Source organism: Penicillium macrosclerotiorum, assembly GCF_028827735.1.
Source record: "Penicillium macrosclerotiorum strain IBT 26536 chromosome Unknown utg000010l_segment0_segment0, whole genome shotgun sequence".
In the NCBI taxonomy this organism is placed as follows: Eukaryota; Fungi; Ascomycota; class Eurotiomycetes; order Eurotiales; family Aspergillaceae; genus Penicillium; species Penicillium macrosclerotiorum.
This window is the reverse complement of record NW_026643089.1, coordinates 2642101-2668631: the sequence shown is the minus strand read 5'-3', so window position 1 is coordinate 2668631 and position 26531 is coordinate 2642101. Positions and strand designations below refer to the sequence as shown.

At 49.9% G+C, this 26531-nt stretch overlaps 10 protein-coding genes across 10 annotated transcripts; 6 read left to right on the top strand and 4 right to left on the bottom strand.

Annotated features, from left to right (window-relative positions):
• Positions 1 to 709: 709 nt before the first annotated feature.
• Positions 710 to 2003, top strand: N7462_010560 (Saf4/Yju2 family protein; the record flags this gene model as incomplete). Its single annotated transcript, XM_057082274.1, has 3 exons — positions 710 to 722; positions 779 to 788; positions 848 to 2003. The coding sequence occupies 3 exons, from the start codon at positions 710 to 712 to the stop codon at positions 2001 to 2003; spliced, it is 1179 nt and encodes a 392-aa protein (XP_056929314.1).
• A 176-nt stretch (positions 2004 to 2179) lies between these two features.
• Positions 2180 to 3738, bottom strand: N7462_010559 (serine/threonine-protein phosphatase 2A activator; the record flags this gene model as incomplete). Its single annotated transcript, XM_057082273.1, has 3 exons — positions 2180 to 2635; positions 2703 to 3054; positions 3110 to 3738. 3 exons carry the CDS (start codon positions 3736 to 3738, stop codon positions 2180 to 2182), a joined length of 1437 nt encoding a protein of 478 aa, XP_056929313.1.
• A 200-nt stretch (positions 3739 to 3938) lies between these two features.
• N7462_010558 (uncharacterized protein) lies at positions 3939 to 5787 on the top strand (the record flags this gene model as incomplete). Its single annotated transcript, XM_057082272.1, has 2 exons — positions 3939 to 5634; positions 5690 to 5787. The coding sequence occupies 2 exons, from the start codon at positions 3939 to 3941 to the stop codon at positions 5785 to 5787; spliced, it is 1794 nt and encodes a 597-aa protein (XP_056929312.1).
• Positions 5788 to 7167: 1380 nt separating this feature from the next.
• N7462_010557 (M protein repeat protein) lies at positions 7168 to 11194 on the top strand (the record flags this gene model as incomplete). The annotated part of the gene is made up of 3 exons (XM_057082271.1): positions 7168 to 10770; positions 10891 to 10961; positions 11047 to 11194. The coding sequence occupies 3 exons, from the start codon at positions 7168 to 7170 to the stop codon at positions 11192 to 11194; spliced, it is 3822 nt and encodes a 1273-aa protein (XP_056929311.1).
• A 2125-nt stretch (positions 11195 to 13319) lies between these two features.
• N7462_010556 (uncharacterized protein) lies at positions 13320 to 14219 on the bottom strand (the record flags this gene model as incomplete). The annotated part of the gene is made up of 1 exon (XM_057082270.1): positions 13320 to 14219. The coding sequence occupies one exon, from the start codon at positions 14217 to 14219 to the stop codon at positions 13320 to 13322; it is 900 nt and encodes a 299-aa protein (XP_056929310.1).
• A 1008-nt stretch (positions 14220 to 15227) lies between these two features.
• On the bottom strand, positions 15228 to 17612 carry N7462_010555 (mitochondrial intermediate peptidase; the record flags this gene model as incomplete). The annotated part of the gene is made up of 1 exon (XM_057082269.1): positions 15228 to 17612. One exon carries the CDS (start codon positions 17610 to 17612, stop codon positions 15228 to 15230), a length of 2385 nt encoding a protein of 794 aa, XP_056929309.1.
• Positions 17613 to 17841: 229 nt separating this feature from the next.
• On the top strand, positions 17842 to 18745 carry N7462_010554 (MICOS complex subunit MIC26/MIC27; the record flags this gene model as incomplete). The annotated part of the gene is made up of 3 exons (XM_057082268.1): positions 17842 to 17868; positions 17948 to 18037; positions 18119 to 18745. The coding sequence occupies 3 exons, from the start codon at positions 17842 to 17844 to the stop codon at positions 18743 to 18745; spliced, it is 744 nt and encodes a 247-aa protein (XP_056929308.1).
• A 280-nt stretch (positions 18746 to 19025) lies between these two features.
• On the bottom strand, positions 19026 to 20230 carry N7462_010553 (uncharacterized protein; the record flags this gene model as incomplete). The annotated part of the gene is made up of 3 exons (XM_057082267.1): positions 19026 to 19841; positions 19904 to 19987; positions 20057 to 20230. 3 exons carry the CDS (start codon positions 20228 to 20230, stop codon positions 19026 to 19028), a joined length of 1074 nt encoding a protein of 357 aa, XP_056929307.1.
• A 204-nt stretch (positions 20231 to 20434) lies between these two features.
• N7462_010552 (RNA methyltransferase) lies at positions 20435 to 21033 on the top strand (the record flags this gene model as incomplete). Its single annotated transcript, XM_057082266.1, has 3 exons — positions 20435 to 20511; positions 20567 to 20679; positions 20735 to 21033. The coding sequence occupies 3 exons, from the start codon at positions 20435 to 20437 to the stop codon at positions 21031 to 21033; spliced, it is 489 nt and encodes a 162-aa protein (XP_056929306.1).
• A 1027-nt stretch (positions 21034 to 22060) lies between these two features.
• On the top strand, positions 22061 to 25408 carry N7462_010551 (transcription initiation factor TFIID subunit 1 family protein; the record flags this gene model as incomplete). Its single annotated transcript, XM_057082265.1, has 1 exon — positions 22061 to 25408. The coding sequence occupies one exon, from the start codon at positions 22061 to 22063 to the stop codon at positions 25406 to 25408; it is 3348 nt and encodes a 1115-aa protein (XP_056929305.1).
• Positions 25409 to 26531: the final 1123 nt, after the last annotated feature.

The following is a 26531-nucleotide window of genomic DNA, read 5'->3' as shown; positions in this document are numbered from 1 at the left end:
GTGAGTTGATTCTCTCCCAATCGGAGATGCGAAGCTATATCCTGTAACGACAGTGTACTAGAAAGATATCCTCCAATCAGAGTGTTGGCCATTTCCATACTGCAGTGCTTAACAAAATTAAAACAGACGTTTCGGAACAAACGAACGTGACCGGTAGATCACGTGCATTTGCTAGTAGTTCGCGAGCCTCAAGATCGACACTGAAATCTTTTTCAGAGCATGATGATTACTGTACAACCTCCTTCAACTAATCAAAGCACATAGTACAATAAAGATCCCCTAGTAGAATTATACATTTGATTGTCTACTGTACAAAATATCTTCAGGGTTTCTATATATCTGGATAGGGATCTCATCAGATCTAATCATGATGGGGCGCCGGTGGAAGCGTTCCCAGAAACACGGAATTATATTTCCTCCGGCTCCGTGGGAACGCGACCTAAATTCCTGGGAACGCTTCCACCGGTGCCCAGCACTAACTTGGTGAGTCGGGGTAGTGTGGTTAGTAAGCATAGTATATCCGCGCTTAACTCCGGCCACGCCGCCAGACTCTACACCAACTCAGGTCGTGAGCGCGGAGACTCTTGTCGTTGGCGATCAGCTGTCAACAGCTGCGACATACTTATATTCCTGTTTTTAAACACCGAGAATCTCTACTGCTCTCCAGTCTCAACATATTCTTGGGCTGAGGCCGCCCACGGCCCTCAAGATGCAGGGTTTCAGTACGTCGGGACCCCACGGTCGTGCCTACGGGGGAGAAAGCTGACATGTTCGATAGATATGGGACGGTTCGTTTGCACGTCCTTGACTTGTAACAAGGTGCCTTGGAGACTAACATCCCATATAGCTATGTCCCCCCGGACCAAGAAGGAGTCACCTCCGCCAACAAACTAGCCGGCAAACACCCCCTCGGTGCTCGTGCACGCCACCTCCACACGACCGGTGCCCTGGTCGTCCGATTTGAGATGCCATTCGCAGTATGGTGCACAACATGCAAACCCCACGAGACCTTGATTGGGCAAGGTGTGCGATTCAACGCCGAGAAAAAGAAAGTCGGGAAGTACTACTCGACCCCGATATACAGCTTCCGCATGAAGCATACGGCATGTGGTGGCTGGATTGAAATCCAAACGGATCCGAAAAATACAGCTTATGTTGTTGTAGAAGGTGGGAGGAAAAAGGACACGGGCGATGACAAGGAGTTGCAGCCCGGGGAGATCGCGATTCGTCCTCCCGGGCTTGGGATTCAAGATCCTGCGGAGAAAGACCCATTCGCGAAGCTTGAAGGGAAGGTTGAAGACAAACGGCGCGCACAGACTGAGGCAAGTCGCATTCTCGAGTTACAAGAACGCCAAAGTCGAGACTGGGATGATCCTTACGAGAAATCGAAACGGTTACGGCGGACATTTCGCTCTGAACGAAAGGGACTGGAAAGGTTGGCAGCCAATCGCGAAGCCCTTCAAGACAAAATGAGCCTTGCTATCGACCTTGTTGACGAAACAGAGGAAGATCGCCAGCGTGCCGCGATTGTGGATTTTGGTGAAGATCAAAGCATAGTCGGAACGGAAGCTGCACGGGTAACCCGAGTGCGACCCATGTTCCAACGACTAAGCCACAGCCCTACCATCAAGAGTCGGAAGCAGGATAAGGACGAAGAGAAGCGTAGCTTGCGGGTCACCAGAAAGACGGGCTCCATTGCGCAACATAGAGAGTCTCTACGCCATGAATTGACGGGGAACACCCGCGCCGCGGTTGATCCATTCTTGAATGATATTGGGAGTGACCAAGATGCCTGGCGGCCGGGCCTGAAACGAAAAAAGGCTTCTTCGGCAGGGATCCTCTCTCGCCAAGGCGTTGAATCTAAATCAGGGTTTACTGATCCCGCTGGTTCGGTAATCACGCGAAGTCCACCAAGCGAGGGGCTTGATGATCATATTCAAAAATCACGGCCTACGCTGGGACCTCCTCCGGCTCTGGTGGGCTACGACTCTGACACGGAATAGCGGGGTTGTTTGGTCTTATGTGTTATGTCTATATTATGATACCCAACTTTGACTTGATAGAAATTTCAGAACGGGATGAATACCCTTCTTTAGACATTCCCACTCGAAAACGGAATTTACGGCAAACAATATGCTTTTGATTGCACTATGGTATTCTTAAACTGGGTATCATATTTTCAATCTCGTTTCGCCCAGGGCGCTTTAGTAGGCCCATTGTCAGGCGGTGGAGGGGCTTGCCCGCAAACCCAGGGTGCTCTAGTAGGAGCCATAGGCCCGGGTGGCAATCTAGAAGTATCGGGCAGTACTGGACGTGCTCCTAGAGGGGCATCAGGTCTTCCAGTGGCCCATGGCGCTGCAGTTGTATCCATGGAAGGAGGTACACGAGTACTAGCTCCCGTAGTTACCCAAGGGGCACTGGTACCTGCATCAATGTTTGGCCGCGTTGTAGCCGATGATGGTGGGCCTGCATCTGGCACAACAGGACGTCCTTGAGGACCGGAAGTTGTATGAATGGTTGTCGGTGGAGCAATCGCATTCGGATCGCGGTCAAAGCTAAACAGAGAGCCGAAAGGAAAATGTTGAACAACAGGGAACTTAGATAAGACTTCTGCGTTATACATTTTGACCATACCCTGGAATCATCTGTCAAATCTTTTCTGCAAAGATGGTGAATATGTCAGAGGAGCTAGCATGACTAACCTTATTTATTTTACCCCAACCAGCTCGAATGCCAGAAATATCATAAAGCATAGGGCTGTGTTCCCAGAAAGGGCCTTTCTTCACATCATAGATGAACCCGATAGCCGAGAAGTATAGATTCATTTCCCTTTCTCGTTCCACCACGTTGTGCTTAGCAACACCGCCGGGATCGGGTGCATTGGGCAATGACCCTTCTTCCGGGGTAAGATCAGTGACACTGATTGCTGGGGAAAGCTGTGCAGAGCCCAGGACGTAAGGGATGAAAGAATGATCGTCAAGTCCCCATACTCCATGGGAGCCTGCCGGCTCAAGGGTATATGTCTTAATGAGAGTTCTCACAAGCTCCAAATATCTGTGACTTCTGTTAGAAGAGAATGTCGCGATTTCACTATGGCGCGATTGCTCACGGTTCAATGACACCGAGTACGATTGCCCTCTCCTCAACCCCAAATTCGGATTTAGGGAACCCATTCAGCTTCCAAATCGCACCCAGAAAGGCTAAAAAGCTCAATTCATGCCCAGTCCCATAGTCCAGCCTTTGCCCGCTCCCCCAGCTGCCCAGAAAGTACGCCTTGAGCTCCGACTCCGCTGTGACATCGTCCTCGGTAGCTGAAGGTGTGGTCAAAAGCTCAATACTTAAGCATTCCCTAAGCAAATCGGATGCCCGGTCTTCCAAAACCTCATGCCACTTTCTAAAACTGATATTTCCAAATCTGCGCGGTCCGGTATCCGGTGGAACCTCGTTTATGATGTCTTCCACCTTGGAAAGTAGTCGTTGCAGCTGTCGGACAGGCGCAGAGAATTGCACTGCATCTGAATTCAATGGCCAAGTTTGTGCAGATCCGTCGGCGAGACTTTCGGGGAACATGGAGCGATTCAGCTGTAATATGAAGGTCATGATGTCCGCGTAGGCTTTCGAGATCAAGAAGACCGACACATCTTGCGATTCATGGATCCTCTTCTTGGGGGCGATGAAAGTGTGTGGAGCTGATGGATCCAAAGCCGGCAAGATGCGAGTCGCCCGATGTGAGAACATCGTGGCTGAAGGATATGGGGGTTGAACAGTTGAACAAGGTCAGAGAGTTGGGAGATGAATGCGGGTCGGAACTGGAGGGGAAGGCGGGATGACGGTGCGCGGATGATCTCCGCCCCAAGCTTCGTGCGCGGTTCTCCAGGTCCGATCTCCAGCCCCCAGGCCTTTTCCTTCGCAACAGAGACCCTTTGGGGTTGATGAAGATGGCTCCCGCAAAAAGGCGCAAAACGCGTGATTTCACCGAAAATTCCCTCGATATCCTCAATCATATCGGTGATTCGGACATTTCCCTGCGACAGCGCACGACAACAAACACAAGGCGCAGAACTCGAAACACGAGACAGTCGCATACCATCGATTCTTCTTCCACGTCTGAAGTCCTGCGTGAACCCTCTGGGCCCAGGGAACAGCCCCTGCGTATGCGACTTCGAAGTCATAATAACCACTCTTTAATCGAGCCCGAGCTTGAGCCTGAATCCGAACCCAACTACCATGAATCACCACCCGAAGAAAGTGAAGAGCGTGGGCAATCCAGCTTTCATGAAGAAGAGAATAGCAGCGATTCTACTGGCAATGAAAATAACATCGCGCTCACTGAATACCATGAGAGTGGATTCAACGGCGAAGACATACAAATCGATAAAGATAGCATTGGAATCAATGCGGATATCGTTGAAATTGTTGAAAATGATGGGAACAATGCCAGTACTGATGAGAACAATGTTAGGATTGTCGAGGTTGACAACAACAGCAACGATAATAAGGGAAGTGACGAGGCCGACAACGATGACGACGAGCCATTTGTCAATCAGCCCGAGAAATTGGATCGGAAAACAGCAGCAGAACTCTTCTCCAACTTGTCACCCCCGATCTATCATGGTACTTCTGCCATTGCTCCACGCTCAACCATAACTTACTCTCCGCCGTCCGAATCCAATGCGACTGGAGTTGTCATAAACAACCCGGAGTACAGCAATTCCACGACGAGAACTGCGGAGAATACCCAGGCACATGAGGTGTCAGGCTCTCAAGACCCTGACCTGGATCTTCAGCTAGAGCTACAGCAGGCTGCTCGTAATGCAGATGCTGATAATGCAGATACTAATAATGTAGAGACCTTTAATTGGCCAGTCCCAGCTCCGTCGTTACAAGATCCAATCATCCGGGACCTCAAAACCTGGTTTGATCTGGAGATCCAACAAAACACCCAGAAGGAGGAGTGGAAAAAGATTCGAGAAAAAGGGCGACTCTTGCGAGGATTCGCCGTCAAACCCAGGCCGGAGTACCTTACAGGATCCTCCAAAGAGATTTCTGAACTACGGCAGATTTATACTGAAGTTGAGAATGCTTCAACCTTTCCCACCGCTATTCAAAATCAAATGAAGAATCTGCGTGAGGCCATTAAAATCGAGGCCACTCGATTATTCCAGGCCGCCGCGGAAGAACACCGAGATGCGACCCTTATTGATCAGTTTGAGGCGCATCAAATACAGCGAATCATTCTCCTTGTTATGTTTGGCTTCCGATGTTACAAGAAGATGGGCCACCCGGCATACAGCCAGTTCGAAGGAATCCTGGAGCTATTGCTATGGTGCTGCACGCGAATCTATGATTATTCGCAATTGGATGAGTATCTACACAATGTGAAGGCCCGATCCCGAAATCTTCGCCTGTCCGTGAAAAGAGTCCTGAAAGCACTCAATTCGGGTGATTTGAATCGCAAAGTTGCTGTGGGTGCAGACCAACTTGCCGCCAGCCTAGAAGATACAACTTTCACCCAGCTTGACCCAATGTGGACACAAGACAACACCATCTTGGCTTGTGATGTCGCCACGTCACAACGGCCGTGGACGTCAGTGGAAATGCAGGCCCTACGAGCTGGATTACAACGATTTGAGGGTAGGTAGTTCTCTCAATCTCTGGCTACTGTTCCCACGGCTAATCATAGCCTCAGGCCAGGACAACCATATCGCCCTGATCTTTCGGTATTATGGCGACCAATTCCGCAACCGCACCTATCAGGATCTTGTTCAGGCCACGATGCGGCTTTGACATAAAGCGCTCGACCTTCTTGCCAAATTATCTCGGGTTTCATTTTCCATAACTGTTCTCGCGCCATTGAGATGCCTTTTCACGTCCATAAATGCCCACATATCGTTTATAGTTTACAGCAGGATACCCTTTTTGAAATAAGCATTCTATGGTTTTCCGTCTTCCATCTGCATCTAAAATCCGCCCAAGAGTCACTGATATCATTCAAGAAACCCCAGAAACAGCCAGCCTCGGGTCGCAACTCTGGTGGCCGCTCGGGCACCAGCATCGGGTTCCGCGGGTCGGGTAGCGCGAACCATGGATGGCGCGTGTTTGTGGTTCTCGTCAACAAAAGGGGTCAACAACACGAAGTGTGTTCTAGTAACGAGACGCAACGCCGCTAAACTGGAAACACAGACAAACATGAGTGCATGGAGGATCTTTTTCAGATGAAGGTCTCCATGCAAATCTGGGGGCCAACGTTTATTTAACAGCCAATCGTTCATCTGGAGTAGGGATCGGCAGACGTTGGGCTCCCTTCAGGAAAGCAACACCAAAATATGCTATATCAGGCTCTGTCTCAACTCAGAACTATAGGAACATCAGACAACAGTACATCTATATTTACTCTATCTTTCAAAAGTACGAGCCCTTGGAGCGTTCGTGAGTTCCCAAGCTCGGGTCCGCGTGAGACACGCTGAGCCAGCGACGATCCCCCCCTCCTCCATTGACACCGCTTTCACTTTTCCCGCTTTCTCCTTTTCCCTTCTTCCCTCCGATCGAGCCCCTTTGCGCCCCGCTCGCGACTCTTGTTTTGCCCCTCTGGTTTATGGTCGCTTTTCTGGTCGGTGATCAGGATTTCAACTGAGAATCGGCCCTTCCTGTCCCAGTGTTGCGAGAAGCCCCTGAAGCTTCCTGATCGAACCTACACGCGCCGCGTGAGTACCATCCTTATTCCTACAGGCTTCGTGCAATCCATACACCTCCACCGTTCCGGTGCTCGGGCGTCCAGACGAGTCCCAGGTCATAGCAGCTGGCATAGTTTATTTGGACAGACAATGGCTGCTGCTTGCCGCGCTTGCCCAGCTGCTGGTCGCATCAAGCTTCGGAGCTTGCAGTAACGAGCCTTCTACTGTTGCTGAAGCGGCAGGCATGACCCCGGTTGCTATCCCGTCTGCTATCCCGTCTGCTGTCTGTGCCAGGTTGGAAATCATGGATCCATATTGCAAACGATATCACCATACTCTGTTTGATTTCGGTCGTACCAGGTGCTAACTGGCCGTTTTCTCCTGCTCCAGATTTCCATTCTTGTACAATTGACCTACCTCGCCCGCGCTCTTTTCTCGGCTTGAAGTTTCATTCGAATTCTGCGTTGATACATCAATTGGCTTATTGAGTAAGATGGCGTCGACCGAAGAGCCCGTCTCGATCCCTTCCGACGTGGAGGTCGACAATACCTCTCCGGCTACTCCCGTGGACGCGGATGCTCTGATGGACTCATCAGTGCCGCCGGAAAGCGAAGAGGTCGGCCAATCCAGTCCTGAGGCGTCTAAGGAAAATATCCCAGCATCTCCGGCCAAAACTTCGCCTACCGCTGTCACTGAAGCAGTTCCCAAGCGCCCAGTGTCCAGCTCTACAACTGCGAAACGGCCCACGTCTGCAACAACCTCCAAGACTACGGCTTCCTCGGCCACACGGACATCAACATCGACCACGTTGAACCGGCCCCCTACCCGGCCCACAACTACCACGACGGTCCGGAAACCATTGAGCAGCTCGACCACGTCCTCCCACCGATCCCGGCCGTCCGTCAGCAGCTCTGCAGACGAGAAACCTCGGTCGATTGCTAGCTCAGGCGATGAAAAGCGTGGGATCTCGGGAACTGCCAAGCGCATGTCCCTGGCCAGTAATACCTCTACTCGCGCTCCATTGAAATCGACTTCCACGCTTGACCGCAGATCAAGTGTTGCCGCATCATCTCTGGAGAGAAAAACTGCCACCTCAACCACCTCCCGCACTCCAACTTCTGCAACTAGGCCCATGGGGAAGTTGACATCGCCGGCAACTTCAACCGCCCGTCCCACCTCGTCCACCACGACTACACGTCCAACAACTCGCCCGGCTTCGACAATCTCGTCACGGCCCACAACTTCTTCAGCTACGGATGCGAGAAAGCGACTCAGCACCGCCCCCGGCTCTGTTGTAAAGAGCGCCGAGGATGCGGAGAAACTGCAGTCTCTCCAGACGAAGCTCTCAGAGAGCGAGGAGACTGTGGTCAACCTCAAAGCCGAACTGGAATCTGTCAACGAGAAGTTGAGCCAACTATCTGTTGCCGCTGAGAAGGAAGCCAAGGACGTCGATTCCACGGAGTCTATCCGAGCAGAGCATGCTGCAGAGCTGGAGAAGCTGACCGCTGGTCATGCTGATGAGCTTCAATCTCTGCAGGCACGTCTGGAGGAGGCCGAGACTCAGCGCAAAGAGCTGGAAGAGAAGTCCCAGAAGGAACTCGAAGAGATCAAGCTGGCCGCCAACGCTCAAGGTGATGATCAAATGGCTGCTGCTCTTGAGGAGCTGAAGGAGACTCACAAGGTTCAGTCTGAATCGCTTGAGAAGGAGCTAGCGGAGCATAAGGCTGCAGCCACGGCCTTTGAGGAGCAAATTTCTACCTTAAAGGCGGAGCTTGCATCTCAAAGGAAAACTCAGGATGAAAAGAAGGCTCTCGCCCTTGACAGTCTGCAACGAGAATTGAAAGGTCGGGACCAAGTGATTGATAACCTCGAAACTGAACTTCACAAATTGTCCACTTCCAAGGAGCAAGAACTCAACACGGAGAAGGAGTCTGCTAAGGAGTCTATTTCTTCCTTGCAATCACAGGTTGCTTCTCTTGAATCCAAGCTTGCCGAGGCTGAGGCTGCCACTCAGGAAAGCTCAGAGCAAACCGTTTCTTCTCTCGCTGAGAAGGATCACGAGATCGTGAATCTCAAGCAAGCAATCGAAGAACTTCAAAATGAGGTCCAGGTGGCCCGTGAGGGAGCTTCCAATGACCAGGACACCAAGATGAAAGATTTGGTGTCTGCTCACGAGGCCGCAATTGCGAGTCTGAAAGCTGAGCATGACAGTTCTCTTAATGCTCTGTCTGCCTCCCATGCCGAAGAGCTTGCCGTCGCCAAGGCAGCTGCAGAGTCAACTGGTACTGAGCATTCCCAACAACTTGACGTGCTACGGGAGTCGCTCGAGTCCGCCAAATCTGCTGCCCAAGATGACCAGGCTCGTGCCATTTCCGAGCTGAAGGCCGCTCATGAGCTCGAAATCAAGTCTCTGCAAGAGAAACTGGAGACATTGGAGAAAGCGCTCGACGATTCCCGCCATGATCTCGAGGAGGGCAATGTTCATGCTCAGGAAGACGCCATCCAAGAGATTGAGGCTCTTCGTCACAAAGTCGAATCCCTTGAAACCCAGCTGTCCACTGGCACCGGCGAGATCAAGGCCCTGCAGCAGGAAGTGCAGAGCAAGCAGACCGAAGCCGAGGAACTTTATCACAGCCTGAAGAATGTAGAGGGTCAATTCAAGTCGAAGGATGCTCAACAGGATAACAAGCTGAAGGAACAAGAAAGCAAGCTCAGGGCTCTGGAAGATAAAGCTGCAGAGGCCACACGTCTGCTTGAAGAATACACTGCTCAGGCTGCTGTTACTTCTGAGCAGCAAACTCAGGATCTGCAGAGTTTGAAGGCCGAACATGCCGCCCAGTTGGAGCAGGCCAAGCAGGATGCGTCCAGCTCTCACGAGAGCGCGCTAATTGGCCTTCAGCAGAAACACGACGACCTGTTCTCCAAGAACCGAGAGCTTGAATCGAGCCATGCAACTCATGTCACTCGGGTTGAATCGCTCGATGCCGAATTGAAGGCAACTCTTGAACGCCACGCTGGAGAGATCAAGACCCACAACGAGTCCCGCGAGAAGGAAGTGTCTGAGCTCCAGAACCAGTTTGAACAGACCAAGGCAAAGTTGCAGTCCGACTTGGACTCTTTGCGGGCCTCCAGCCAAGCTGATAAAGAGACCCACGCCAAGGAGCTCGCTGAGCTCCAGAAGGGATTTGAGGAGACCAAAGCCAAATTCCAGGCTGAGCTTGAGGCTTCCCAAGCTTCCAAGGCAGCCGATGCTGATGCCGAGCATGGGAAGGCTATTGAGGAACTGCTGACTCTCCAGGAGGCGAAGATTTCCGGCCTTAGGGATGAGCTGGAAGCATCTAACACCGCCAAGCTTGAGGATCTTCAGAAGTCCCATGAGGCCGCTCTAAGTACTGTCAATGAACAACTTTCTGCTGCCAACGCAGTCGCTCAGGACACCTCTGCCCTTGACAACCTGAAAGTGACTATTGCCGAGCTTGAACAGAAGTTGGCTGATTCGGAAAAGGCCCATGCCGCTGTCCAGGAATCAGCAACAGCTGCTTCTCGAGATCTCCAGGACAAGCACGTTGCTGAGATTACCAAGACTCAAGCCGAACACGCCGCCCTGGTTGACAAGCATCAGGCAGCGCTTGCTCAAGTAGAGGAACTCCAGAAATCCATTGCAGCAACTAGCTCCAGCAAGTCCGAACTGGAAACCGTCCAAAAAGAGCTTTCTCAGTGTAAGGAAGAAATTGATTCACTGAAGAGAAAGCATGATGTCGTCTGCCAGGAGCTAGAGGAGACTCAAATTCAAAACAAGACCGTGGGGGAGAAGCTCGCCTCTGGCGAGCGTGACTTGAATGACCAGATCGACAAGAACATGCAGCTTCTCAACCAACTCGGTGACGTTGACTCGACGATTTCTGCCAGCCGGAGACGCGTCCGTGAGCTTGAAGCGGAGCTGGCTGCGCTCAAGGCCGACAATGAAAAGAGCACCTCGTCCGGTCTGAGTGCGAGCCGATGGGCATCGGCAGCGGAGGAGGGCAGCGAGAACGCTGAAGAGGGAGGTCCAGCCGCAGTGGAAGGTGAGGACCTCGGTTCATCCATTGAGGGAACGGTGGGAGATCCCCGTTTGAAGTCCTACTCCTCAGATTTGCCCAGTTTTCATCCATTTACATGAAGTTGAGGCTATAATTTTTCTTCGTACAAATACTAATCGAAAATTCTTGGTCCGTAGATGGCAAGCATTCAGGAACAGCTTAAGCACATCCGTTCCGCCAACGATGAGTGGTACGATGACCATCGCAGGTTAGTGTCATACCTACCCTCTACCCCCTTGCATTTCGGAGACTTTATGGCGTTTCTTTTTCCGAGATTAACGGTTGGTATGCAGGCTTATCGGTGAATTGGCTCAACTGTCGCGCCGAGCCACCCCGAACCCACCGAGCGTCTCGTCGACCCCTCAACCCGAAACTGCAACATCAGCTCCTGAATCAGAGGGTAGCCGTAGCAGGCTTGAAGAAGTCTCTGCCGCCCGGTAGAGACTTGGTATGTCTCGATAACTTCCTCAGGACGTCGTCTGTGTATTTGGCCTGATGGTGGTGCATAATTTCCTATGTTGGATCCTGTTTCGCTCGCTTCGCGCCGTTGCTTCGTGTATGTAATAGGACCCAGGATACCCTATCTTGCCTTTTTGCGCCGGATTCTGTCTGGCCTTTTCATGTTTAATACGTTATTTTATTGTTTAATGGCCATTGGCCCCAAGTTATGCCAAGGTCCTTGTATGTGCATGACTTTGCATCGTTGCTTTCCTGAGAGGTCAGGTTGTTTGTATATATAACGTCCTTCTCGGGGCTACATGTCTCTGATCAATCATGCTACAAACCTGACAACAAAATTTTTCATCTCCCACTATTATTTCTCGAGTGCTTGCGTGATAGGGCACTCCAGCAGATGGCCAATCAATGAAGCCAATCCAGCCTGCATCTATCACCCAGGCAGCAGAAATTATCTACAATAAAAAAAGATTTAATCTCAATTCTGAGTGTTCATGCATCATCCGTGAATCGAACACGGGCCTCGTCGATGGCAACGACGAATTCTACCACTAGACCAATGATGCTAGTTGATGTGGAGAGGTCAGAAATCTAGATTATGAATGGCCACTTATCTCCGGGATCCACCATCACACTTTACCATATTAACAAGGGCCAGGTATGAATCATCGGCAAAAGTAATTAATGATTATAAGCTTACTGGCGGGGATCCTCATTTTAAGCACTAATTGTCCTCAGTCCAAGAAAAGATAGTTTTATGAGTTGTCAGCTTCATGAATCTTAATTTATGAAAAAAAAGTGTTAGGCTCAGGGATGGGCAGAAATATATACAAATGGCTCCCTGGATCAGATGGTCAAAGGAGGTAGAGTCATCTACACGTGGGTTGAAAGGCTCGAAGTCCGAGATCCGAGAACTTGAACGATCAACTCATCTTGAAATTGAAATTACTATGTACTATTCCATTCCATCTGAACTTTCATTCTTTCCATAGACACTCAAGCTGTAGAATCTGGCGGCAAAAGCAGTTAGATATTGCTATTCCCTCTGCCATCATGTTCTTGAATCTTCAGTGTCTTTATATCCACATCAACCAGAGCTCGGACCTACAGATCCATGTGTTAGTGACATATCACAGAAACGGAAACCCACATAGTCACACATTGACAGCCATGATGTGTCGCTGCTCTGGAGCTTCGGCTCGCGCATACACGCTGGTTCCGCAGTTTGTACAAAAATAATGTGGGAAATTTTTGGTTGCGAAACGATACTCCTACTTCAATGTTAAATAATTTCAAAATATGATCTGCATTGTCCACCGACCTTTACCGCGTCATCGCTGTGGTGGAAGGTTACGTTCGTGGTCTTGGGGTAGACCAGGAGATAGCCATTTATATTGCATATGGTACCTGGGTGATCAGCATTCGGGCGATTGATTTAGCTAAATAATATAGCTTCTCATGCCACAGATATCCAAACTTACAGTTGCATTGCATCACAGTCTGTTCTGATATGGGCGGTGATATACTGACTGTAAATTTCACCTGTCCACAATGACAACTACCATCGTAGACCTGAGAATTATCCATACCGATAAGAAAATAATGAAAAAGGGTTTCGGAGGAGGCCAAATTGCGAAGGACTTGAATGCCGTGGTTTTGTTGGGGGAGCCATGTTATAAGGTATGGGGTGTCGCCAAGTATCTCGTATTCACCCCGTCATCCATACCGGGCCCAACAAAATGTACCAATCATCCTCAAATTCTATACGAACGCCATTCTAAATGGTTATTACACATTGCTATGATCTCAACAGGTACATAACTGTCTCATCCACTTGAATGACATATCGAGGCACAGTATCATCACACTTCCGGTTCGGTAGATGAATATATCGACAACGATTTTTTGCAACATAGGCGAAACTAAGTCTTCTTCTCGTGCTGGAATGTTTCAAAAGACATTGAATCAAAAGAACCGCCACCTGACTTCCCTTTATAACGAGCTATACCACTCTAATCAATGCGCGCTGAGAACAATAATTTCAGCCTAATACATACGTCCACTGCTAAATTCCGATACCCAGATCTTCTATTCCTCTTCATATCGATGTTCACACAAGTTTCGACCGTTTTGATAGTATGGAATAAAAGATTCCCCAGGACTTTTCTCTCCGAGCTATCTTCCTTTCGCGCGCTGCCCGATGCATCTCCTTGTAGGTCGAAGGCGTCATGATCTGGGAAGGAGGGCGAGGATGGTTGGCTGAACGATTCACGATTTCTGACTGCTGTACGTCAGGTTCTTTCGTGTCATGAGTAGTGAATCCAGCATTTTGTTTCCCCGTCGGGTCTGGGGCTAGACTTGATGACTTGATTAGGGCCTCGCCTCTCCCAAGCTTTAAATATGATTTTGACATGGAGGATTGGGATGGGCCATATTGGCAATTTTCTTTTTTTTCAGTGTTGAATGTCGTGGATCTTTCATTCTCTCCTTCCTCGATATTTCCTTTTTCCTCCCAGCCAGCTCCCTCTTCCATTCCCATGGTCATGTCGTAGATTCTTTTCGGACAGGATGGACCAGACAGCGTGAAATCCTCGCAGAATGCTGCATAGGATTGACGGAGGCATAACTGTGTCTCTTGATCGGGATCAGAGCTCTGGATTGGATTTTCAGGCTTCTCTTCACTAGCTTCAATCGTCGACTTCCGCCTCTCGACCAACGTCGTATCACAGGAACTTGTGTGCTCAGTTACATCGGTCTCTTCCTTCCCATCCGCTCGAATCGCATTATTCAATTTATTGAGATTCTTCTCGCTAAGCACATCCCCTTCTCTGGTGCTAACCGAAGAGCGCGATATTCTTTTCGAAACCCATCGAGTCAGCTGTGTCACGGTTCTCTGGCGACGGAGTGGGCGATGAAGGATTTGATCCGACTGATAGGCGGTAAAAAAAGAAGAGGTAGTAGAATCGGAGTAGACAGAGGAATCCTCCTTCGTACTGAGATGGTTCGGCATAGTGAGAAGGTAGATTGCTGGGTTATTCTGGCAAGGAAACATGCAGCTGACAAGATGGGCGAGGGAGAAATTCCAACTGGCAAGGATAGCTCATGAAGTATTCACAAGGACCGCTCTCATTCAAATTCCAAAAGTTTAGCAAAAACTCATTTGCTCATGTGATGCAAGCCGAACTGCCAGAGTCTTTTTACTGGAGTAAATCGAGGTATGACTGGCTTTGCACGAAGCTATAGGAACTCAGCATAATCAGGCGGGGATAGCGGGGAGAATGATCCCTGCATGCCAGGGTCAACACCGATTCAAGTCCCTACAAAGAGAGAGGGGGAAGGTAATATATAAGGTGTTCAAGTCTTGAGAATAGGTGCGAGCCCTGGGCACATGCCTCTGGCCGTCTAAGCTCCACAAACAGGTCCCTTTTCTCCGTAGATAGTTCTTTCCTTCAAGGAGTACCACTACAGCAAGCCACATGCACAATGCGACTAGGGTCGTGTCGCGCGTTCAGTTATTACCGATGTCTTAAAAGGAACCAGTGGGAACAAGGGGGTAAATTCCAGAAAGTTGGATATTCACAAAAATGAAGTTATAAATCTCATTTTTATTATACCACCAACAGTATTTGCAGTCTGTTAAGCATTCAGATTCCGTCTGTTCAAAATGTAGACGAACGATCGGCTGCATGGCGGTCTTACTGCTCGCTGAGACACGGTCAAAGAGAGTGTGAGACACTGTGACCAGCCCCGCGCCGGACGCCACCGATGAAAGCTGGCGTACCATTTACATAGTGTGAGACGGTGCCATTCAATGTGGAAGTGGGGCCAATACGCATCTCCTATCTGGTGGTACAAGGCGTAAAGATGCCAAGAGAGCAGTTGTCTGCGACGATCGACAACGGCCCAATCCCCACCCGAGATCAGACATAGGCAAGCACCTGTGAGATATTCTAGTCAAGTCTAGATATGCATTGGAATATATGGGATATCATGATAAAATTACAGGGCATAGGAGCCACTAGCCAGAAACTCCGTCTCGGCCCAAACCCCAGCGGCCAACTTCACGCATAGCCTCATCACGGCCTTCAACCAATCGGCCATTGGCGTTGGACGGGTTCTCCTCACCCAGAACGCCAGCCACGCATTCCCAGCCATTCCGCCCTCCTCCCCAGCTGAGAACTTCATTTTTGTACCGTTCGCCAGCCGCACGATCCACAGCGGCTTTGCCGGAGTGGAAGACATCTTGCCAGATCTTATTGGCAATAGCGCGATCGAAGATATAGCTGTAGTACGTGGCCCCGTAGCCATGGAGATGTCCGAAAAAGCCTTGCCAGGAGGTCCGAGGCCGAATATCATCCGGATCGGGAAGGCTGGAATACTGAGAAAACACGTTGTGATAGATATCGGTAGTGTTGATGCCGTTGACAGCATCTTTGCAAGGAATGGAGTGGTAGGCCTGGTCAACAAGGGCCATGAGGATCTGGGCTTCATTTTCCACAGCCCCATAGATTGACCCATGAGCAGTACGATCCAATTCCATGCTGCGCATCATGGTCTGCGAGAGGGGCTCATCCGTCTTCCAGTGACGAGCATAGAGGGAAAGAACTTCTGGTGCTGTGGCAAAGCTCTCCATGAGCACCGAAGGAAGCTCTGCAAAGTCGGTCGCGCATCGAGTGCCAGAAATAGATTGAAGAGGAGTTTGTCCCAAAATGGAGTGGACGGCGTGACCCATCTCATGAAACAAGGTGCGAACGCTCTGCTCACTCAGGAGTGTCGGCTGGCCAGAGCCATTGGTAGCGGGTTCTTGGAAGTCACAGACAAGAGCAATTGTCGGGAGCTGACGCAGAGTCTTGGTTTGTGGGTCAACTGCAGTCGCCATGCCATCATTTGGGTGCGCAGACAAATCCATGGATGCGCACTCGGCCACCTCCTCGGCAGAAATCTCGCGAGAGCAACGCAACGTAAAGTGGGCCGGGTTGGGGTGTTTCCCCGGGCGCGAGAACAAATCACAGTAGACGACAGCAATGTGGTGCCCTGACTCATTCACAACATCCAAGCGACGGACACCAGAGTTCCAGGTTTCACCGGGAGCTGCTTCTTGGGGAACAAGACGCACACCATAGAGCCTGTCGAAAAGTCTTGAGAGGCCCTGCATGACCGTACCCAAAGAGAAGAATTCGGGAACAGCACTCAATTCACGAGATCGACGGGACTGAGAATACTGCATAACTCGTTTATGAACGTAGAAAGCGTGGTCCCACGGCTGAAGGGAATTGCCTTTCATTTGCTGAAGTTGCGCCAACTCTTCGTTGACCAGACCCCGGTTGCTCGAGATCAGCGATGTCAAGAAGTTTGACACAGCCATCGGAGTCTTGGCCATTTTATCGCTCAGCGCCATGTCGGCGAAACTATTATATCCTGAGAGCTGGGCGAGCTCCGCCCTCTTCGTCAAAAGTTTTTCCAGTCGGTGGATTTGACGAGAACTCGAGGTTCGAGTAGCCAAGTACACTTCCTTTCGAACCGATTCGTCTCGAACAGACCGCAGAACCAGTCGAGGAATAATTCCCATAGTTGGAACTGGCGCTTTATTATTCCACCTCTTAATTCTCTGGACCATTACTGGGTCTAATCCCTGAAGGCTGTTGGCACTAAAAACGACCTGGGATTTGGCTGGTTCGCCACCACTAAAGAACTCTGAGCCGACCTGGCTCACATCGTTGGAAATGTTAACAAATCTCTGGCGATCACTTGGTGGCATATGAATTGCCGAGTTGGTAAAATCCTTCATGAGGATCTGTGCCACGATCGTCTCCGCCTGCGTCCAGTGTGATGTCACCTCCGCATTCGAGAGGGCCTTGCTGAGCTGGTCGTGGAGCCCCGTCGTCGTGTTAAGCACATTCATATATTCAAACATTAATGCATATGCCTGTGTCGCTGCTTCTTGGATTCGGGGATCGGAGTGGATCGTTCGAATGAAGTCGGAAAGGTCGATCACACGACACAGAAGGTCGCTGAGGCGGTCCAGGTTTCGAGCGACATCTCGATATTCCTCGAGGGTTGAGGCATTCAATACTTTGCCGACGACTGCCTGACACTTCTGTAGGGAAGCATGAGCGAACGCCCTAAAGCCATCTGGGCTGGTCAAATACTGATTCTGAACCAACCCGGCTCGTTTGGCTGTGGAGCTTCGCTTGTTTGAAAAGTCTCGCCAGAAAGCCTGTGAATCAAAGACACGGCGTAAGGTGTCATCGTCAGCATTCTTCGCCGGTATGCTATTGTCCGTTGGGACATAGTCGACATAAGATCTCGGAGCTTGCGATGCAGCGCTGGCGAACGCTCGTGATTGCCGACGCGAAAGACATTGGCGGCACGTCCACGACTGACGCCCAAGAGGGCGAAGCATGGCAGGAACAGTGTTGACGGTAAAATGAAGCTCAAGAACCCAGGGAGCCACCGATGCGCGGAAATAACCAAGAAACCTGGGGTAAATGAATGAGTTGCAAGGAGACGCGGGCAATGACGGAGTTTTCGTGGTTTCCGCCGAGCCGAAGAATTCCCGTCTTGGCTTCAACCCGACTTTGCTTCATCCTCAACCACCTCCCTCTACTCCCTCTCCCCCTCACACCTCCAGGATGTCGTTCCGGCCGATGTTGCAGCAGGTACGTTTGTTTTTCTTTAGATGCATCGCATCGCCTCCGGTGTAATTGATCCGTCAATGGCGTACTGACTCGTCCCCAGCGCGCCGTGGCTCCGATCGCAGCCACCCTCCTAGCAGGAGGTATCGCCCTATACCCCAAGCAGACTGCTTTCGCAGAAGAGCCCCGCGAGGTTAGATCACCGAGACCCGATATTTAAACGCATCAACGCAAGGATAGATCTATCTGACATGTGACTGCTTGCCCAATATAGCGAAAACCCATCTACGACGACCTCCCATCTGACCTCCCGGAACCCTCCAAGCCCGCGGCCCCGGCTCCCAAGGCAATCTCTCTGCTTCCTTCGCAATCTTCCTCTTCCTCGCCCACTCCGACAGACATCCTGACTGCCCAGATCCGGCAGGCTCGACTTTTCCTATACTCTCACTCCCTGGCCGCTGAGAACGGCTTCAATGACTTCTTGTCTCGCGCCCTGCACATCGAGAATGCATTCACCAACACCGTCGCATCGCTCGCTCCTTCTGCTGAGTCTGGCGAACGCCTGACTCCTGGCGGTATCTACGTTGTCGTGTCCGCTATGGCCGGCTCCATCGTGTCACGCAACCGCGGTATTTTCCTCCGCACTCTGTCCCCGCTTACCTTCGGTACTGTCGCGGCTTTCACCCTGCTCCCTGTGACAATGCAGAATGTCACGGATCTCGCGTGGGAGTATGAGAAGAAGTTCCCTGTTGTTGCAGAGAAGCACTTGGCTCTCCGGGAGCGGGCGGAGCATATCTGGTACACGGGAATTGCTCACAGCGGGATGGCCCGCCAGATGATGGAGGACAAGATTGGTGAGACTCGGAAGAAGCTTGAGGAGCTGGTGAGCAAGGGCCATTAGAGTTAGCCTGGTTTGATATTTCAGCCACTGTTTGGTGGCTCGAAGGGGGAGTTTCATCTCTTGCATATGTACGTCTAGAACTCGTAGATCCGATGATTTAATCCGGACCAGTCCCCTTTGTCTGAAAAAATATTTATTGGTTCAATGTTGTTTGTTGTTTCTAAACAACCTTTTCCCCTCAAGGTCTGAAGGATGATGTAAGATAGTTGTGATTGGTATAATGGTCAACTCGTTAATAGTTAATACTCTACAGCGAACGCTTTCCATGCAAATCATGTCATTATGATTCCTCCGCCGGTCCTGGCTCTCCCTCCACTGGCTCTGATACTGCGGAGGCTGGATTGTCTTCATGGACCGGTGAGACGCCTGCTTTAGGCGGCGGGGGAAGAGGGGTTCCTTTCCGTGAAGGCGCGAAGTCTTGTTCCCGGCTTTTCTGTTCACCTTCGGCAAAGTAATCATCAAATGTCCGATTAGGGGAAACTCCATGCCGCGGCTTTGCTCCGCGACGGTTGGACGGTGATATTCCTCCTGGCGAAACAACTCGAGTTTGTGCGGCCAGAGGAGGAGGCGAGGCCATATTGGCCGGTACAAGAAAGCTTGAAGGTGCTCCAAAGCTCGGGGCGACGGCATTGGGATCTGGAGTTTGTCCGGAAGTCCCATCTTCTCGGGTTTCAAAGACAACCTCGCCCGGTCCTTCAACCTCTTCACCCAATCCAATTGGCAATCGGTGCAAAGCGCCAAACCCTAGCTCTGCACCAACAGCACCTTCACCGCCCCAGCCTCTCGTAGGGACGATCTCGACTTCTCGTACTACATCGAACTCGCTATTGTATACCCAGAGGATCAATGTGCGATCAAGGTGGTCCTCTACCAGCTCCCCGAGGGCAGACTCCCCTCGTAATGTTCCACTTGGAGTTCCGATAATGTAGTCCGAGTGTGGAAGAAGACCCGCTCGGTAGGCTGGGCTCAGTGGTGACGGAATGCCGAGGACATGCCAAATGTTTTGTGTGGAGGAAAGGGGGGCGAGCTGCAAAGCGAGACCAAGAGACGGATTTGTTGTTGGTACAGGAATTGAGACGGTATGTGTCCGTTGTCCCTGCAGAGCGAGTAAGGAACTGATTAAGCAGTCGTGTAATAGCCACCCATAGCCGGACTTACCTTTGCGCTCCAGACTTCGAGTGTCAGGCTTGATCCGGCGCAGTTGCGCACCTCTGTCGCAAACAGGGTTGGGTCTGGGTCCTCCTACATATCGGCATGGAAGTGTCAGCGAAGATGCCTTACAAGAAGGTAAGGAAAAGAAAGCATATATACAATAGTATGTCCATTAATTCCCACAATGAAATCAAACCATGGCTCTAAGGGGAGCTCGGCGTCTTTGTTGCGAAGCACCTGGAATCCAAAGGCATTGTCGCTCGGTCCATTCCGAGGCTGCTGGGCGGGCTCACCATCCAGTCGGCCGATGAACCGGTTAAGCGCACCAAACATTGCGATAACCAAGTAAATTTCAGAAGCGATGAGGTTGTGGGAGGGCCCAGTAATACATGTAATTTCTGGAGAAGCTATCCATTGCGGGCAGCGGGCGAGCTGGCCGGATGCAGTGCAAACACCACAAACACAATTTGGTCTTTATCGGCGCTGTTATCGAAGACTTGCGATTTATATCCTCGACACCTACACAACACGAGCACGATGACAGACACAGAAGACGCACCACCGGAGGTGCATCATTACAATAGTCTCCAGGAAGTTCCTTGGGATATTCAGAAGTTAGTTTACACACCTTGAAAGTTATGAATCTCAGACAGCTGACCTGCTGCATAGCTATTGGGCTCAACGATACCGCATTTTCTCCAAATATGATGAGGGAATATGGCTTACAGATGATGCTTGGTTTGGCGTGACTCCGGAACCTGTTGCAAAGTTTGTGTCTCTCTGTTCGTTTTAATCTACACATTTGCGCGAGCTTACATACTTCATATAGTAAAATAGCAGCACACCTCGCGGAGTCTGCTCCGGCTGGGCGTAGCATCCTGGTTGATGCCTTTGCCGGAGCTGGTGGCAATACCATTGCCTTTGCAAAAACAGGCAAATGGAAACGGGTCTATGCTATTGAAAGGAACCCTGCTGTTCTTCAATGTGCTAAGCACAACGCGAAGATCTACGGTGTGGAGAACCTAATCACCTGGTTTGAAGGCGATTGCTTCCAGATTCTAAAGAATCAACTCAAAGATCTTGCACCTTACAGCATAATCTTTGCCAGTCCTCCTTGGGGTGGTAAGCTCAATTGAACCTCCTTTCTGAAGAAATTAGCTGAATCATGATCAAAAATTAGGTCCCGGATACCGTTCAGATCAGGTTTTCAACTTATCCACCATGGAGCCTTATTCTTTGGAAACTCTCTACAAAGAATACTCCCTTTTACTCCCCATATGGCGCTCTATTTGCCCAGATCCTCTGACGTGAGACAACTGGCAAAATACGCCCCAGATAGGCGCAAAACAGCCGTCGTGCACTACTGTATGGATGGTGCGAGCAAGGCACTGTGTGTCTTTTACGGCGATTTCAATGTAAAATAATGAGCGGCTTCTTCTATCTTCTTGAATATGAATAATAATGGAAATGCTTTTATGAATGAACTTTTTTGATATAGGTAGGCCATATATTACAATCTGTTCAATTTGAGAATTAATGTGAGGCATCAGTAGAGATGAGATTAAGTGGAAGATCAAGGAGACTTGGGGGCTCTATGCCACTTCCAAAATAGCATGATACCTTATTCAAGAGCCAACTCTAGCCCGGATGTTCTCTGATGCCTTCTATGTGAATGAGGAATAACAACAGAGCCTGAAGCTCCTTGACACAGTATCCATAAGGACTCATTATCAATATATATATGGATGGAATATTTGGTCCAGGATAATGTTGATCTGGAGTGCATGGGACATAAAGCGATGTTAGAGTCCGCACACCCGAGCTTCTTGCCTATTAGGGTTAGCGTATTTTGTGGCTTTTGCGCGTGTCGCTCGCCGCTCTTCAGGCCGCCGTCCCGCGACTGACCTGTGATCAGTTCTTAACCGCTCACTCTTCACTCTTTCATTCTGTCCAGTTTGGCTAGGCAGATCTGCATTTATATTTGGAAGGCAGGAAACTCAACTCGATGCACATGTTTTAATCCCGCCCTTTTGCCTGTCCGCCTGGCTCACGCCACCGCCTACGTCCATTCTCTCGCCGTCCTTTCGGACTCCTTAGCTTCAGACGGCTCTTGACATCTTCTCAGTCACCATCGACCCTATTTCTCCTGCACAGAAGTCCAAAATGCCTCATGCCACAAAAAGTGCGGCCTCAGAGGCCCCGGAGGATGCCGAGTTCGATAATGTGATGCGCCAGCTGAACAACTACGAAGGTGGCCCACAGTTTGACTTCCTTACGCGAGACCTGGATGTTGGCGAGAAGGCAGACGATGCCGTTGATTATGAAGATTTCGACGATGATGATCTCCCCGAAGAAGAGGAAGTCGCAGCTCCGCCGCATTTTGCGGACAACGATGCGACCCATGACGACCCTTTCGCAACCCTTGAGGGAGATGATGGCGGGCTTTTTGGGACCGGAGACGACATTTTTGGGGGTGCAGATGATGGCGCGCAAACACAGGAAGACAACCTCGATGATCTCTTCGGCGAAGAGCCGATGTCCCCTCCACCTGCTGGCCAGATGGATCATACGCAGGGTCTCTTCGAAGATGAAGAGCCATCCCTGACAAACCAACCTGTCGAGTTACCTCCCATTCCCCCCGCACCCGAACCACAAGATCAAAATATGGAGGTAGACGATGATGAGCTCCTGGATAATGAGAGTGTTATATCGGAAGAAATGGATGAAAGCACCCTTCGTGCTTGGAAACTCCAGCAGCAGTTGTTTGCGATGTCAGGCAAAAATGACCCTGAGCATCCGCCTGCACCGCCAGAGAATCATGAGGAGCTTCTTCATTCGTTATTCCCTGGTTTTGACCGCGATACACTTCCTCGTTGGCTGGAGCTCATTCCGCACAAGAAAGCGTTTTACCTTGGCAAGCAACCTCTCAAGGTCCCGAAGCCAGTTCTCCCAACAAAAGTTAACATCGAGCTTGCCCCAGACCAGGAGCGTGTCTTCAGAACTGGCCAACCAAATAAAAGGGGCCTTGACCAAGATGCATTAGGGATTGTGCTGATAACAGAAGCCGTCCAAGACAACGAAGATGCAAAAGAGGACTTCGATCTCGGCGATGTGGAAATGGATGAGATTCTTCCAGGGGGTTTCAGCATGCAGGACCTGCGAACTATTTGCGCCGATTGGGATGTCAAAGATGAGGATTTTTCCACCTTGGAGGAACCAGCCCCACCTGCATCGAAGGAGACTGATAGCTTTGAGGAAGATGAGCCGGATTGGTTAATTGACGCGAACCATCCATCCAAGAAGCGAAAGACTGGACCAACTTCCATGGATGTGATTGCTCTTTCACACCTGGACATCCCTCTTTTGGACGACCCCGAACAGGCCGTAGCTCAAATTGCGAAGAAAGTCACAATCGATTTGAATGATCCTAACATCTTGGTTGAGGAGTTGAGGCCAGAAGCTGCAATTCTGAAGCCAAAACAGACCGCCCCTCGAACCAGGGAAGAAGTCGATGTGAATCTAACGCGCCGTATAACTCAGCGATACAACATCTCAAACGACCAAGCTTACGACATGTTGAAGCAGAATCATCAAAACAAGATTCGAAGCACTCTTGGAAATGTCTCACTCGAGCACGCTTTACCAGCTTTGCGCTTGCAGTGGCCATACTATAAGACCGAGCTGCAGAAGACCGAAGCAAGATCTTTCCACCGGCCCGCTATGCATTTCCGAGTAGGTCAAACTAGCTGGTTCAAGAACACGGTGCATTTCAAGCGCAAGCATCAAAAAGGCAAGGATGCCAAGGCTCTTTACAATTCAACCAAGGCACTATCAATGGGCGATAACTCCAGTGTGCTATTGGTGGAATACTCTGAAGAGGCCCCCTTTTCTCTCTCTAATTTTGGCATGTGCAATCGGTTTATCAACTATTATCGAAGAAAAGGCCAAGACGATGCCAATCGTCCCAAATGCGAGCTTGGCGAAACAGCTGTCTTATTGCCGCAAGACAAAAGTCCGTTCTCTATCTTTGGACATGTCGACCCTGGAGAGACTACCCCCGCAATTTCAAATTCAATGTACAGAGCTCCACTGTTTCCGCACCAAACCAAACCAACGGACTTCCTAGTCATTCGCAGCACTACTGGGTCTGGGGGCATGAATTATTTCCTGCGTAACATCGAAAATTTCTTTGTGGCTGGACAGCAATTCCCCTCTGTCGACATTCCTGGGCCACACTCGCGCAAGGTTACTACCGTCGCAAAAAATCGCATGAAAATGCTCGTTTATCGGCTTCTCAAGAAGAGCCCCGACGAGCGGCTCTCAATCAGTGATGTCACGGCTCACATTCCTGGCACCACTGACATGCAGAATCGACAGAAGGTCAAAGACTTTCTTCAGCACGACAAAGACACCAAATATTGGAAGCCTCTAGACCCAGTCCTGCCAGATCAAGACACGATTCGATCGTGGGTTCAGCCTGAAGATGTCTGTCTGCTAGAGTCGATGCAAGTCGGTCAACAACATCTTCATGATACTGGTTTCGGAAACGATGCTGAAAATAGCAATGAGAATGATGAAGATGAGGAGAGCGAGAGCTTTGAGCAGCAGATGGCTCCTTGGAAGGCCACTCGCAATTTCTTGCTTGCTTCACAGGGCAAAGCTATGCTAAAGCTCCATGGCGAGGGTGACCCAACTGGTCGTGGTGAAGGTTTCAACTTCATCAAGACATCCATGAAGGGCGGATTCAAAGCCATTGGTGAGAGTGTAGAAGACAAGCTGGATGCACAGCGCCTCAAGGAGCTCGGCGGTCATAGTTACAATGTGGCGCGTCAGCAAAAATCGTACGAAACTTCCATTCGCCGGATCTGGGATGCCCAGAAAGCAAGCTTGTCCTCTACTGTCGAGCACTCCGATGAAGAGAGTGATATGGATCAACCCGACGAAGATGAACTCAGCAAGCCAACGCCACGTTCTGAAGCGCCGACTCCCGGTCCGAACCGCAGCCGATACGATGATGAGACCACCAGTCAATTCAGCAGAATGAGCTTTACCAGCCAAAAGGGCAAAGTTTTACGCATCACCCGTCAGTTCAAGGCGCCCAATGGGGAGATTTTGGAAAAAGAGCAACTCGTTTGGGATCCACGGGTCATTCGACACTATATTCAGCACCGCCATCGTACGGAGGCTCTCACTACCAAGCTTGAATCTCTGCAGCCTACAGGCGATCCCGAGGTCGACGCTCGCAACCGCAAGTTGCTGGAAGCTGAACTTATCCGCCTTAATCGGAACAAAGAACGCCGCTTTGCTCGTGAGAAGCAGAAGGGTATTGCTCGTTCAGGGGATTCTCCTGCTGATGGAAAGCCTACGGGTACCCAGCGCAAATGTGCAAATTGCGGTCAGGTTGGACATATCAAGACAAACAAAAAGCTTTGTCCGTTGCTCAATGGTACTATGAAGCCCGAGGATCGTGTTACCGATTCGGCTTTCTCCATGAGTGCCCCTGTCCTCTAATCGCATTGCCTCAGAGTACTGTCCGCGTTTCTAGTTCTTCTGCGCCTAGTGTTCATTTTGTTCCGATTTGATACCCCACCCCCATGACTTTATTATCGGTAGTCATTGTTTTCTTTATAACGCACACTCTTTGATGAGAATGGGAATACGCCTGTACTTTTGTGTGATGAGATCTTTTTATTACGTCAAGCAGCAGCATAAGACCCATTTGGCATAACTTGCTGGATTTTTTTTGGCAATATTAGGACTTGAGACCCTGTGAATTATAAGAACCGTTTACCTTTGCACATCCCGGCCTAAAGGCATAATAGACTAACCACACTATCCTGTAGAATCCTCTTTCTATCTGCCTGGGACGATAGGTTATTTTGGGTTTTTGTGGCATAGGCAAGCTCTGGTGATTACAAGAAGACTACTCCTGAAATTGAGATCAAGTGGATGAGAGAAAATAAGAAGTTAATCAAAACATTATGAAAGAAGATGGAGGTGAAACCTTCGTATCTAAAGGTGTGTACGTAAAGGAGGCCAATGAGAAGGCCAATGAGAAAAAAAAAAAAGAAATGCCTCCACGCGGAATTGAACCACGGATCTTCTGATGGATTGTAGTAATACAAGTCAGACGCCTTACCACTGAGCCATAGAGGCGTAATTAGTGTTAGGTGGCAGCTTGGTACAGTATATAGTTATTACAATTAGAACCAATTTTAGAAAAAATCAAGACTACATAGGTGTTAGTTAACTAACTACCATCACAGCTTGCTTTACGTCAGTAGCTTAGCTTTTCACGACCTCTACTGAGGAAAATGGAACATCATCTTTACACATACCACCTTCGCTTGTTACCACTAGTTAAAAGAAATCAGTACTTAGCCTCTAGGCTATAGGGCCTTTAGAATAATTAAATTTGTACCAGAATTCTCAAGGATACTGCTTGACAGGGCAGTGGGCTGTTGACTGGGGATGAAAACAGAGAAATTAATTGTGTAGCATTGTGTCATCAATAATTGAATCACTTCCAGAATCACTTCGTAAATATGGTTTTATCTTTATTTCAATGATAATTTCCTATGCTAATAAAGGCGTTGCATGGAGAATAATGAACAATGAAATGGAAATCTTCTTT